A 14,952-nucleotide genomic window follows, 5' to 3' on the forward strand; every position below is an offset into this window, starting at 1 on the left:
ATAGTGCAACAGAAATGTCAAGCATGTTTTTCTTAACAGTCTCATAATAGTATGAATATTAAGTTTAACACATATCTATCAGTGGTATACTGACATTTCATATCAGAGAACTAGTCAAAATGGAAAATATGTGCCTTTATAAAGGGACAGTACGAAGAAAACAATATGGTGCCTGACTTAAGAGTATCTGAGGTTATAGTAATGTTTTAAGCAGAACTCTTAGTTTTAGCTTGATTTTCTACTAATTTAATGCACTTGCTTTATACACTGTGAATAGGTCAAGAAGAGTAGAAAACCAATGAGTGTAGGGAGGAAGACTCATTAAAAACACAAATGAAATTTTATGTTTCTGTTGTTAGCATTTTATTCCTCGTATAACTGACATGCTTTCTCTTGTACTTTACTTTAGCGGAATATAATACTCTCTGTCCAGGGGGAGAAGGATTCAGACCAAATCCCATCACTATTATTTTAGAAGGTGAGTTTATTGTAAATGACTGTGATGGCTGGCAATAAAAAAAAAGTGTCATCTTTGAAGAGATGTATACAGGAACTATATTTTGCAGAAATCATTACATTTAGTGCAAAGCAAAACCCTCTGCTAATATGAACTGGACAACAACATGATGAAAAGGCATACTGTAAAAGAATATTGAAGAAGTCAAACAATATTTCAGTAGGAAAATAAGCTGATGCATACATTTTGTGTGTCTCCTTACTTCAACTGGCCTTTGAAACTGGCCCCTGAAGGATAAGTCTTTTATGAAAATTACAGCTTATCAGTGGAAGGTGTAAGTTTCAGGAAATACTCATTGGACAAAGAAACCCTGGTTCCAACAAGTGTGCAGGAATGAGGAATTAGATTCCAAATTCCTGTAAACAGTAATGGAAGTTGAACTCCATGGTCTCACTAAGCTGTGCTTTCTGTACATTTATGTGCTCCTGAAGAGCTATTTGAACGGGAGAGAATGAGCATCTCATCCATGCTTTAATGAAGTGCAATTTAGAATAAATAAAAAAATAATAATTCTAAGAAATCCACACAACAGTTAAAAACTACTAGTTGGTAAAATTTCAGGGGAGTACTTAAAGTATTTTGTTTCTTTTCATTCTGGAATGAAAATATGGTGGGGTTTGTTCTCTGTTTTCAGACATTGATGAATGTCAGGAACTGCCAGGTCTCTGCCAAGGTGGAAATTGCATCAATACTTTTGGCAGCTTCCAGTGTGAATGTCCTAAAGGCTACTACCTCAGTGAGGAGACAAGAATCTGTGAAGGTTGAGTCCCTTGAAACCTCCTTCTCTATAACAGTGCAGTTATTGTGAAAAACACTTAACCATTTTTAGCCTTAAATCCAGAAGTTAATATGGTATCCAAATCATTACCTAACATCTTCTCTAAAGTCATTATCTTTGGCACCAGTGATATCATTAATACAAAACTTGAAAAGCAGCACTTGAGTGTACTAACATTTATTTCTACGTGAGATATCTCAGCTATATGTACTCTGTAAACTAAAGTGGTTATTCATGATTTGTGGGTTCTCACTTCAGCCCCTTGTATCTCTTGCTAGTTTCACTAGGCTCCCTGTATTTTAAGTGAGAGAAGGTGTCCTCCTCACAGTGTTTCAGAGTAGCAGTTTAATTTATGCAACATGAAGTAAAAGTAATATTAGTCTTCCTGCTGTGTTTGAGATTTGTCGTAAGTGTTAGCACCAAATATTTATTGTAAATAGACCCAAAAAGGTAAAGAATCTTTCATGGTTTCTCCTAATTTGGAGTGTTTTAAAGTCAGCTTCCCCTTCTTCATTGAGTTTGTGAGAAAAAAAAAAATTGTCACCTTTCAAAACAGAGCCTGTGAATCCTGAGGCTCTACTAAGCTTGGGGAAGAAAACTGACCAAACTGGGTATGAAATTAAAATTGTATGATTAACTGTATGTAATTGTATGTAATTGTAAGATTAAAGCAGCAAGACTGTGATTACTGTTCAGCTTGCCTGTTTCTAAATAGAGTACCTGAAAGGTCATTTCTCAGTGGAGTAGTGAACACTGATAAGTGACAGTAACATTCCTTGAGAAGAGGGTGGGAATGTTTTTTGTGGAGCCAATGGGGCACAAGGTGGTCTAGTTTAGTTTCAGTGATAGATTCCTCAACTTTGAATTCATTTAGGGTATTCTCTTGCACTTCACTGGCTGGGCTTAATAAAGGTTAACACTATGACTTTTCAGCAACTATTACAATAGCTATTTAATGCAAATCTGAACCATACTGTCCAAGCTAGCATTTAAATGAAACTTTTTTGTTAACTTAGCATGGTTTATTTTAGTCATATTTCTCAGAAACATTTGCTAGGACTTGGTCCTCTTTTCCCTTGTTAATTATAGTGTTCTCACGTGGTCTCTAGATATCGACGAGTGTGTTGCACTTCCTGGTGTCTGTGGTCCTGGCACTTGCTACAATACCTTGGGGAACTACACCTGCATTTGCCCACCTGAATATATGCAGGTGAACGGAGGACATAACTGCATGGGTATGCAAAATGTCATCTTTACTAGAACTGTCTGAGTATCAGACTGCTTTAGAGCAGACTCTTAAAATTTCCTTTTCAATGAAGCCAGTTCTAAATTTAGCCTTGTATAGTTTTTTTTCCTACCTTTAACTACCAGACAGTTAGGTCATGTAGCCAGGAAAGAGATCCCAATGACTGACATGCAGTGTTCAAGTACTGTTATTCCTTAACAGAACTCAGAAATCTTTTTTTTTATTTTCACTAGTCATTCCAAGTAGTAGATTTTACTATACAAATGGGTCTGATGAGCATCTACAGTGTGTTTCTGATTTCTTGGGAATTGTCCTTTTTTTGCTTTGTGTCTTTGAATGAAAACTGAAAATATGTCACCTTTCAGGTGAGTCTAAAACAGAGACTGTAGGCTGCTTCAATCTTTAAATTATTTTTAAGTCATCCATGCAGAAGCCAGAGTTAATGAAACACTGTCTAGATTGATAGAGGGTTGATATTTAATTATTATTTTTTTAGTTAGTTTGTTGATTACTTGGTAAGTGATTCTTTTCTCACATCTAGACATGAGAAAAAGCTTTTGCTACAGAAGCTATAATGGAACCTCCTGTGAGAATGAACTGCCCTTCAATGTGACCAAAAGAATGTGTTGCTGCACATATAATGTTGGGAAAGCCTGGAACAAACCTTGTGAACCATGTCCAACTCCAGGAACAGGTAAAGCCTACTCTAATCAACCCACGTTGTTACTTTCTTTACTCCTCTGCTCCTTTGACCTATTAGCTAAATTTCAGCCCCCAAAAAACCTTTGCTGTACTCCCAAAGCAGAGTGACAATACCCTGCCATCCTGTCACTGGCTGCATTAAGTCTTAGTCTGCTAAATAAGAATAGATATTTCTTCCATATTTTTAAGTTGAAGAAGTATCACTCCATATTGAGTGGAAAGATACAGCTTGTATAATTTGAAGGCACCAATCATTCCCCCAAATGTAAAAAATAATTCAGGAAGAACATGTGTATTTCCCCTCTCAGCTGCCCCTGAAGGGAAGGGCAAGGGGACAAACCACTGTCACGTGTTGCTGAGATGGATAAAAAGGCCTGGAAATTACAGACTGACTTTCCCATCAGCATCAGGAGTATGTCAGCCCTGTATAGCTAAACTGATGTTTGTAAGATAGTTGTCTGTAGGTAGATGTAATTATTTTTTTTGGCAATGGAGCTCTATGAAATGACTTGTTCATTCTTTCTTTCTAAGAAATGCCAAGGCTTTCAGATGCCTTGTATGGATATAGAATTACTTTCAGTTATTTCACTTTATGTCAAAATATCTATGTTTGCATAGGTAAGACCAACCAGGGTGGTGCAGTAGGCATAAGCAAGTTTTCTGAATGCATGATTACAGAACTCCCATCTCTAAAGCTGTCACTTTGAAGTTTCTGGAAAAGCAAGCATTGGGCAATAACACTGAGGTTAAAGATGCTGGCTACCTGGTCTGTCTTCCAGGATAATTAATTTAGGATAGTATAATTTGGTTACTGCTTAGTTGGGGATACATTTATCCTGGTAGTTCTAATCTGTCAGAACAAAAAGACTGTGTTTCATTACTGAGTGCATTGCCTTTCTAAATTTTTTCACTTGTATCTACACATGATCATCTTGGTTGCTTTTACATTTTCTCTGTTGAAAGTGATGAACTTGCAAAAGCTCAATAAGCAGAGCATTGTAAAAACTTCCTTTTTTAAAGGGAGGTGAAAATAAGGTATAGTTCTTTTTCAGATAGTCTTTATGGAGTTCCTTGCCTGGAATAAAACACTCGTGAAAGCTCCACTCCAAAAACTGATTGGTGGGAAAATCACCAACTTGGAAACCTGACAGTAGCACCTGGCCTTCATTAAAAAGATTCTTACATCTGTAAAAAAAGTAAAGGTGCCTAAACAAAACTAAAAACCTCAGATGCCTGTTTAGTACAAACACATTTTATTGTTCATTGACTTTGCCGCAAGTTTACTGCCACTAAACCCATACCTCTGGTGCTACATCATTTGTGATGTTAGTGTAAAGAATGTATGACTTTCATTCCAAGTGGTTTATCCTGGTGTCATAAGAGAAAAAGCAGATCATTTAGGAAAGACTTCCCCCCCCCCCCCCCCAGCAGTAAAGAGGAGGAAAATGGGACTGAAAAGAAAAAACAACCTCTTCCTTTTCTTTCTTAAGTAGGAGGAGGGGAAATGAAGGGATGTTCCTAGCAGTCAGGAATGGGAGATGGGAAATATGTTTGCTATCACAGATTGCTCATAAAATTATTTCCCATAACCATTTATCTCAATGCCATAAAATTGTCATTATGATGACAACATGATGAGAAAAATACAGCAAAGTACTAGTAGGGATTCATGCAACTAGTATTCTTGGGTGGAAGAAAGAATTATTTTAAATTCATAAGACTGAAGTTCTCAAAAACTTCTGCAGCTTTTAAAGATCTGTTAAAGACAACTCCACTTAGTCTGCAAGCAGTTATGGGGTTAAAGTATTTCCTGAAATATTTCAATATTGCCTTGTTAGCCCTTCTAAATGCCTTTACTGTATTTGGAGACATGGTTGAACTTTTTCACCATGAAAAGAGATTGCGTGATGGATCAAACACAAATTCCAAGTGTAAATGGTTGAATAGCTGCACTTATGTGGTATAATCAGTTGTTCTGAAGTCTGGGTGGGGGCTACACATCACAGACAGGGGTTATGATACACTGACCTTAACCAGTTTCCTAGACTAAGCCCAGTAGCTCATTAAGAGCATTATTCTGCTCTGATGAGAATTGTATTGTTCCTCTAAATGAACTTCACATGCCAACGCATTTGCATTTTTTTTCCTTTGAGAACAGAGCTCTTTCTTCGTTTTATATATTTATGCTTAACAATCAATCTCTATTTGATGACTTTAGGTAGTAAAGACTGTATTGCTTCGTTTTATACATTATACATACCATATATTATACCATTACCATACAGACTTTCATCAGAAATAACCATTCTTGTTTGGTTGGGTTTTCACCCAAAGAAGTGTAAAAAGCTGCTTCACTGCTAAGAGGTAACCAAATATTTACAGAACTCTTCCATGGTTTGATCAATTCAAGAGTGCTTGACCTCAGAGGGTTTTTTTTCTGTTACGTGATAGATCTTTTTGTCCTAAAAAATAATATAGTGATAAGTATGTGGGGTTTTGAATTACTTTTTAACTCACTGATACAAAGTCAAGCTTTCAGAAAGTAAATCTTTGGTGTGTTTGTGCATGGATAATTTGGCGTTGTGTATAAATGCATTATCATACAGTCCTTACCAAATCATATGCTCTTTTTCTACACAGTACAAATAGAAAATAACTATGGAAAAACTATTAAATGGATTGTATGGAACACATAGGTAGCATAACACAAAATGTAAGAAGGCTTGCAACACTCAGAGCCTCTTCTTCATCCTCCCAGACCTGATGTTTTAGGTTTTATGAGGAGTAGGTGTTGTCATTGCCCATGGAGACAGGGCAGTGAACGCAAGGTCCTCTTTTTTATCTAGTATGTGTGTTTATAAATGGCATTAAGCTCCATGCAGAAAAGAATTGTTTCCTAACCCTCAAATCTTATACATGTTCGTATGAAAAAGCAGAAAACTGCTAAATGGGAAAACACCATGGCAGGGATCTCTATGGCCCAGTATCCTGTACTGCAAGAATAACCGCAGTAGGCATTAAGCAGTCATTAAACAACAGGACATAAGAGAGAAGAAAATGCTGAAGTTCAGGTATACTGGATCCTATTTGGCTTCTACAAGAAATAAAAAAAGAATGTTTGAATGTGAGAAAAATATTTTGCCAAATCTCATTCTGAGCAATGACCAACTACATTTGCTGAAATTGTAATACATATGAATGTTTGGTGTAATGGACACAAGAATTATTCAAGTTGTAACCCCAGGGGTTAAACCTTACAAAATTATAAGCTGCTGAAGATCTGCCATTAAAATGTAGATGATCAAGAAATTCACACTATGGCCAGTAGAGAAATCAACTATTACTGCTCTAGATTAAAGATCATTATTCACAGGAAAATAGAAGGGTCTCCTTTCCTTTTTTCTGGTGCTAGGAGAGATGCCTAATAATTTGTCTGCATTTCAGGTTTAGAGGTGAATTATTATCCTAGAGTAATTAATGGATTCCATGCTAGAAACTCTATGTTTTGTCATATGTAATATGTGAAATACGTAACATTCAACATGTATGTATGACATGAAATATGCAACATTTTTCTATATGTTGCAAATCCACTCAAATTCATACACCTTGCCTGGAAAACCATAGGTTTATTGATTTTATACTGTGCTTTTCCAATCCTGAAGATGCTCTGGAAAACAATATAAAATGAGCATATTAAACTAATGCTCTTTTTTGGAGCATCTCTTTTTAGAGTAGAGTGTCCATTCTGCTCTACAGACTAGTGCAACTAAAGTACAGTACTTTCTTCAGAAAAGAACACAGTATCATCAAATAAGGCTAGGTGCTGGTAAGTTATGTTTATTTCTGCTGTCTGAAACTGTTGCTGCAGATTCTCTCTACAGATGTCTAGAAAGCAGGAATAAACCTTAAAAGGTAAGTTAAGAAGGTCTAGGTAAAACAAATACTGAAGTGTTGCTCTTTCAAACTACACATTTACTCAAGCATGAAAGTCTGCAAAGATGTGAGAAAAGCAAAGTGTGAGTTAGTGTTTCAATTTGCATTTATTTATTGGCAATCTGAATTTTCAATACAATTGGTACAAGAGGCAATGGCTCTTCTGAGTGGATTTGGCATACATCAACTCTTGAAAAGCTGAGACGACTAGAAGTAATTTTGGGGAGATTTGAAATATTCACTAAAAATGCATTGTTCTCTGTTTTGCTGTAGCTGAATTCAAGAACATATGTGGGAATATTCCTGGCTTCACTTTTGACATTCATACTGGGAAAGCTGTTGGTAAGTGTCACTAAACTTACTTTAACCAAAAATTGTTTTGTATAAGGTTGTTGCAGCTGCATGATGGTACTAAAATGAACATTTAATATAGTAAAACTCTAATTTCATTCTAGAGTTACAATGGTGGCAGAAGTTGTGAGACCAAGTTTTGAGTAAAATATTTCTCATCTGTATTTCTTTATTTCTATATTCTGTTACAATCTTTTGCTTACCCTGCATCCTAGTTCATGGTTTTGAGTGTTAATAGGTAAGACGAAAGAGTTTGGCTTTAAAAATGTTGTGGGTCTTATCTGCACTTTTGTAACAGTTCTGCATCTTGTCTAATACTTAGTATTACTCTGTTTTGACCACTTCCTGAACTTCACATGGTTTATTTTCTCTCATAATGGGTGTATGTTTAGATTTATATCCTGTATACAATTTCTGTAAATTAGAAGGAACCTCTCAACTCAGTTTTAAGCACAGTGAAATTGAGAATACAAGCAGTATGAAAAGGCATGAAGTACTGTACTTTGACTAGCTGATCTCACTTTCAGACATTGATGAATGTAAGGAAATCCCAGGAATCTGTGCAAATGGTGTTTGCATCAATCAGATTGGCAGCTTCCGCTGTGAGTGCCCCACTGGATTCAGCTACAATGACCTGCTCTTGGTCTGTGAAGGTGATTTGAAACGACGTTATTTTCTACTTAGCTCCCATAAGCATGCTTGTCTTAAAGCAAAAGGGAACATTTAATTCCCATGTTTCTCAAAATCCAAGAGACAGACTGTGAGCTTGTTTGTAGGGCTCAAGTATATAAATCAGCTTGGACATGTTTGTGTTTAATACATATGCGCATGCACTTAGTGAAATTTGTAATAGTTTTGTGTTAAGCAATTCATTGACTCCTAAATAGGAAGTAAATTAAATGCTCTTATTTTATTTTATTTTATTTTAGCAAGGAAATTTAATTATTGTTCTTAAAAATTCTCGAAGAAAAATTCCCTTGATTTTTTAAGTCTTCTGTCTGTTCTTCTACAGTTTTATAGGTACAGATATTCATAGCATATCACCATATCTAATGGTGAAATTTTGTGTGTCCTAAAATCAATGGAGTTTTGTCGTTGCTATTCAAGGGTCTTTTGCTGGCAAGTGCACCTTAAAAAACTAACAAACTGTGCCAATTACTATTTCAGTTCAAAGGCAAAGAAGAATGTTTTTTTAACATGAAAACTAATTTCTTCAGGCAGATATTTAAAATTGCAAAGCCACTTCAATGTAAGTTGGATACATAGGATCCTCCTTTATCCAAAAAGCATGTTATGGATGACATTGTATTGATTTTGCTTTTCATTTGCATTTATGGCACAGAAGGCTGAAGGTCAGTTCTGTTGAGAACAAAATACTCATCTTGCACAAGACAGATGATAGTCTAAATTCTAGGCAGAAGTAACTATCTCATGGTTTCTGATGTCTGAACCATGACTTTTGGTATTTCAGATATTGATGAGTGCAGCAATGGAGACAGTCTCTGTCAGAGAAATGCAGACTGTATCAACAGCCCTGGTAGTTACCGCTGTGAATGTGCTCCTGGTTTTAAACTTTCACCGAATGGTGCCTGTGTTGGTAAGAAATTGTTTGACTTTTCTTGTCTGTTTGAATCTGTACCTAATCAATGGTATGTGTGTGATTCTCTCAAAGGGTAAAAGCATTTATGTTGTTACCTTGTGTATTCTGCTGTTTTGCATAACAGTTTTAACTTTATAGCTCTGTTTCTTTGTAGAAGGGAAGAAAATACAGAGCAGAATTTTTAAAGAACACTCTCAATGAATCAACCGAATCCTAACAGTAGTTTCAACCTCGAGTTGTATAGGCAAGAAGTTCCAATAAAATGAAGTTTTATATGATTCAGGTTTAGTTATGGATAATTTTGAGCCTGGTTTTAATAATAATAACGGATTGTAAAAACATGTTTGTGTAAAATGAATGAATAGTAAAAGTTAATAATGTGTACCATCTGGTTTATATTTTTGTTATAGATCGCAATGAATGTCTGGAAATTCCTAATGTTTGCAGTCATGGTGTATGTGTGGACATGCAAGGAAGTTACCAGTGCATATGTCACAATGGTTTTAAGGCATCCCCAGACCAGACTATGTGCATGGGTATGGAAAGAAAATGCTTTTGTGTGTGGTTTGTTTGGGTTTTGGTTTTTTTAAAGGGGGAGTAGATGAGTCTAAATTTCTGAGGAGATTATAGTGACATTAAAAGACTGATTCATAAGTTTCTGGAGTTTTGTGGATAAAGTATGTGAAGTTGTCCTTGGAGGGGATATATTAGTTTAAGAAAAAAAAATATTATAGTGTTTATTCTTAGACTCTCACAGAAAAATATATTAACCCCATTTTCACAAAAATCTGTCATAGTGGCTTATTTGACAGAGAAGTTTATAGGAGATATCACAGAGTGATAGAGTTTGGAGATTTAAAAACACAGATTTTTCAATTATTTATAAATTTATTGAGTTTATGTTTCATTTAAAAACCAGAATCCCACGTTTAATCTAAAAAATCTATACTAATTTTGTATTGAAATGATGACGTGGTAGAGATAAGAAATAAGAATGCAAAAGTAGAGTGTTTTTCTCATAATTATTAATAAAAAAATATTTTGATTTTTTAAATAATGATCATCTAAATGCCAGTTCAAAACTATAAAGAAGTTCAGTGTCTTCTAGTGTGTTCCAATTTCACCTTCAAACAGACATTTGAAACCTATTCACACTGTATTACATAAATATACATAAATACTATGCCTTGAGTCTTCTCGTATTTGGACTAAATCACATTTGTCAAACATCTGAGGAGGCTGTCTGGGAAAGTGACTTGTGTTAACAATGCAAAATTTTGAGAGCCTGGTTACTCAGAACACTAACTTAAATAACTCTACATTTCTAAAAAATTTTAGTACAAAATTCAGATCTAGACAATAACGGGTTATGGAAATGATCTGTATGACAAGAGGTTTACCTTCTGTAAGTGAATAAAATGTTACAGAAAGTCCACAAGAACTAGGAGAACAAGATCTAAATATCTTCCAGATCCCCATGAAACTCCAGAAATTACTGTTACTGAAGCACACAGCAGGAAACACTAAATTTTAATGCCTTTTGAAAATGGATGTTTTGATGAGTTTGTAAGCAGTCTTTATAATTCTGGATGTAGTAGTGACATATTTACATATGTAAATTGACCTGTGAACAATGACACAAAACACATTTATAGAACATTTCAACATGTTTTCATGGGCTTTAAGAGTAAAATATGTTCATAAAATTAGAGATAGTTCCAGGGCTGTGACACTCGATCCTTTGTACTAAGTTCTGAGCGTTAGTGCACATTAAGAAATTAAGAAATGTCAGTATGGAAAATAGAAAGACAGAAAGCTTTGAGATACTGCACATGCATTTACTTTTGTCTTTGCATGTAACTGTATATCTTATTTTAAAATACATATAAAAATGCATCATGTAACATTTTCCTATGTGTACCCAGAAGCTGTAAAAATCAGTAGTATAAATTAAAAACATGACAAATGAAGAGAGAGACTGAGGGTTAGAATATTGTCACTTTGTACAGATCATAGGTGAACACATACCTGGGAGAATCTGTTCCCACATACAGTTTTGTTTCTCTTTGCAGATGTTGATGAATGTGAACGCCATCCATGTGGAAATGGAACTTGTAAAAACACAGTTGGATCATATAACTGCCTGTGTTACCCAGGATTTGAATTAACTCATAATAATGATTGTATGGGTAGGTGATGTAATCCAAACTTTATTTTCATTGCTTCTGGTTTGCTATGCCAAGGAGGATGGTAGACATTTAAAACTCAAACAGAAGACAGGTCAGGGTGCTAAGAAAGTTAACTGAGTGCAGTAACTGGTACTGTTACCAGACCTACTATCATTTTTTAAATTAATTAAAAATAATTTTTACTGGCCAGCTTGAGATAACGAAAACTTAATCTCTGGACCACTGGGGCAACCTTACAGTTCACTGACAATGCAGCCCTCACCTCCATTAGATCCCCTGGGTAATTACAGCACACGTCCTTGACTACTAGCACAGTCCATAGGCACCACTCAGGATAAGTATATATAATATCACGCTACCAGTGTTGTCTCATGAATTTAAATCAGTTCTTTATTTCCTCGTATTACTTGACACTTGCACACAGTGTGAAAGAGAAAGCAGACCAACAGTAAGAAAGCCAGTACAACTAATCTACCAGATCTGCACTCCCAAGACAAACTCTGCTTATACAGAGTTTATACAGGCATTGTGATTTCCTGTTCTCTAATGCAGAGGACACCAGAACATCTGACGGGTTTGGACAATTTAAATTCCTGGATACTTGTGATAAAGCAATTAAAATTTTCCTGGGCTGAAGAACAGGATCATAAGTCTCTGGAGATCCTCTCCTTTGTGCAATGTAAGCCAAAGGAGCCGAAGACTTTACATTCCTTCCTGCTACAGAAGGAAGACGGGACCGAGTCTATGGGTTGCTTTCTGGTTCAGAAGAGAACTAAAACATCTTAAATAAGTATTTTAAATCCTCTCCTCCTACAGGAAAGAGAAAATTAAAAACTTGTTCAAGTAAGAAGAGTCTGCTGCCAAAGAATGGCACTATTTTTGCCAAGGAGGTTCTTTGCTTTGGCCATATAGCTGCCAATCTACTGCCAGGAGCATCCAGCACCACTTCTCCAGGCTCTGCCTTCAAGGAGGCCAAGAAGCCCAAGCTGACTCAGAGAGTTGGCCTTTTGTTAGCACTCCTCTTCACAGCTTGGAAAGCCTTGGGGCTTTATTCCAAACTATCCCAGCCATTCCAAGACAACTTCTGGTATTTCTGCTTGTAGAACTGTAACACAGAAGAAATGCACTATGGAATAAACTAGTAACACAGGCACAGCTACTGGCTGAAGCAGGAGGTAGATCTTTTTCAGGAGCTGGTACTTAGTGTTTCTGAAGAAGACTTAAAACCTCTTCAGTAAAACTAAAGTTAATCTTCATCACTCAAATTCAGGTTTTGTGAAACAGTGATGTGTAAGTTGTTCTGAAGATGCTTATCCAATCTCCTTTTCATTTATACTGACACTTTCTCATCTATATTTTTCCTTATGCAGTGCTCCTTTAAGTCTGCATTTTTGAAGTAACTCTACAAATTAATAAGCATTTTCAAGCCTCATTTTCAGAACTGTTGTGAAGGAGAAAATTATCCTGTGGAAAGCAAATGACATATTCTAAAATTTGAAAATGACAAGGCAGGTTTTAGGAGGAAACTTGAGTGCATATAGATCCAGATAAAATTCAGAACATTTTCTTTTCCATGTCTGGACTTAGTATTATACCATCACTTGGCAGTAATTGAATGTCTCCAGATGCAGTAGCTGAGGTAATGCTGCAAGTCTGAAAATTATAATACCCTATAAAAAAAGTGTTGTTTAAATAGAACATATACCTTAATGCACTTGAATGAGAGTTACTTTCTACTAGCTTCCAGCTGTTCCCATGTTGCTGCATTTACCTTTTCCACAGAAATATATATTGCAGCTTGAGTGTGTTTATAACATACTGTGTATGCTACGTTGGGGCTCAGCTCTCACTTTGGGGGTTTTATTTTGTTTTTTTTTTTTACAGATATCGATGAATGCAGTTCTTTCTTTGGTCAGGTGTGCAGAAATGGACAGTGCTTCAATGAAATTGGTTCCTTCAAATGTTTATGTAATGAAGGATATGAACTTACTCTAGATGGCAAGAATTGCATTGGTATGTATGATACCACATGGAGATGTTGAAGTACTGATGAGCTGAAACAATCAAACTGTTAGATCTCATCTAGGGGAAAGCACCGCAGTATGAGTGCCTAAGTACAAAAAAAAACCACAAAAAAACAAAAACAAACACAGTGACTTTAATGAAAACACAGTAGAAGTAACTGAGCTTAGGAATAATTGTTTATATTCTAGCGTTTAAATGCCTTATAAAAGAAAATTTTAAAAGTATCCTACAGTCTTTTTCATGAATAAGCCTGTTTTGTTACTATAAGAATTACATGTTTCTAATCCTTTCTTGCTTCCATCTACTCTCCAAAGATACTAATGAGTGTGTGGCACTACCCGGTTCATGCTATCCTGGTACCTGTCAAAATTTGGAAGGATCATTCAGATGCATCTGTCCACCAGGATATGAAGTAAAAAGTGAAAGTTGTATTGGTAAGGCAAGTTGTAATTGTTGCTTCTGAACAATTTAAAAATTAGAAAAAGTGTCTGGTTCTGATTTGGTGGAAAGTTGTTGTACACCCTCATGTTTGTGAATGTTGCCCAACTTAAAATCATGGTGACAGGGAATAGGTAGGAAAAGTCTTCAGGAGGATGTTTTAAAAATGGAAGGCAAGATATTTTGTACTGTATTGCCCTGTATTTTGTACATTAACATCATCATTAATGCAAACAAAAATACTTGTTAAAAAAATGGTATTTTATCTTTCATTCCCTTTTTTAAAAAAATTATCATTTATTTTAAAAAATCTGTGTACTGGATTCATATAGTGTTTACGGGAAGGTAATTACTGGCAATTAATGCATGAACTAAGCCTCTGGTTTCAGAGGGCTATGACATTTTAAAATCTTGATAAAATTATGGAGCTTATGGGAACAATTGCTTAAACTGGTTTCTTGTAAGAACTGGTTTCTGATTTTGTATTTTGTATAATGGCTCTTCTATGCTGACATTCACAGGAAGAGGCTACACCAGGCCTTTCATCAGTCTGCATGTTCTTGTTTGTTCATTCAAGCCTCATTTAAAGGCTTGAATACCATTCAGGAGCTGAATGTCACACAATGACTGAAGATTTGGTGTGGCAGAGAATGAGAAATAAATCCAAGTTACAACTCCCTTTTCCAGCAGAGCAAAGCACAGGACTATTGTGAATTTATTGGGCATTTAAATTAACTACATGGGGCACCTGGCAAGGAAGCTGCACACAGCTAGTTTTAGGCAGATAACCTAGAAGCCTTAGGTTTCTGCATGGTAAGAGACGGAGTAAGCACCTCTCTGTCCACTGTGAATATATTAAGAAACCTGGTTTTCGGCATAAATGATTGAAGTTAGCTGGTGTGACACCCCAGACATGCATACATCCAAATAACTCCCAATAATAAATGAGCAGTTGTGCTTGTGTGGACTGAAGAAAACGCTGGTGAGGACGTAAAGATTTGGCCTAGAGCCACCTAAATCTTTATGGGTGCAGGAACTGGATCACAGGAACTATTTTGAATATTTGTCTTGAACAACAGGATTTATTTTCTATGCCCTAGAGTTCTCTCATCCTTCTGTATCATGCCACCATATTCAGTTTGCCTGCCAACTTCCTGGTTTCTTTTGGCA

General features: G+C 35.9%; 1 protein-coding gene across 3 annotated transcripts in view; it reads left to right on the top strand.

Moving 5' to 3' along the window:
* Window positions 1–14,952, top strand: part of FBN2 (fibrillin 2) — a 177,441-nt gene that overhangs the window by 140,892 nt on the left and 21,597 nt on the right. For all 3 annotated transcript variants that reach the window (XM_080373133.1, XM_080373134.1, XM_080373135.1), the window contains exons 38-48: window positions 410–478; window positions 1,152–1,277; window positions 2,405–2,530; window positions 3,083–3,235; window positions 7,453–7,521; window positions 8,058–8,183; window positions 9,002–9,127; window positions 9,541–9,666; window positions 11,203–11,319; window positions 13,204–13,332; window positions 13,659–13,778. In XM_080373133.1, coding sequence (XP_080229259.1) covers window positions 410–478; window positions 1,152–1,277; window positions 2,405–2,530; window positions 3,083–3,235; window positions 7,453–7,521; window positions 8,058–8,183; window positions 9,002–9,127; window positions 9,541–9,666; window positions 11,203–11,319; window positions 13,204–13,332; window positions 13,659–13,778 — 1,287 coding nt within the window. The remainder of the gene's footprint in view (window positions 1–409; window positions 479–1,151; window positions 1,278–2,404; window positions 2,531–3,082; window positions 3,236–7,452; window positions 7,522–8,057; window positions 8,184–9,001; window positions 9,128–9,540; window positions 9,667–11,202; window positions 11,320–13,203; window positions 13,333–13,658; window positions 13,779–14,952) is intronic.

The sequence above is a fragment of the Falco punctatus genome, assembly GCF_963210335.1.
Source record: "Falco punctatus genome assembly, chromosome: Z".
Lineage (NCBI taxonomy): Eukaryota > Metazoa > Chordata > Aves > Falconiformes > Falconidae > Falco > Falco punctatus.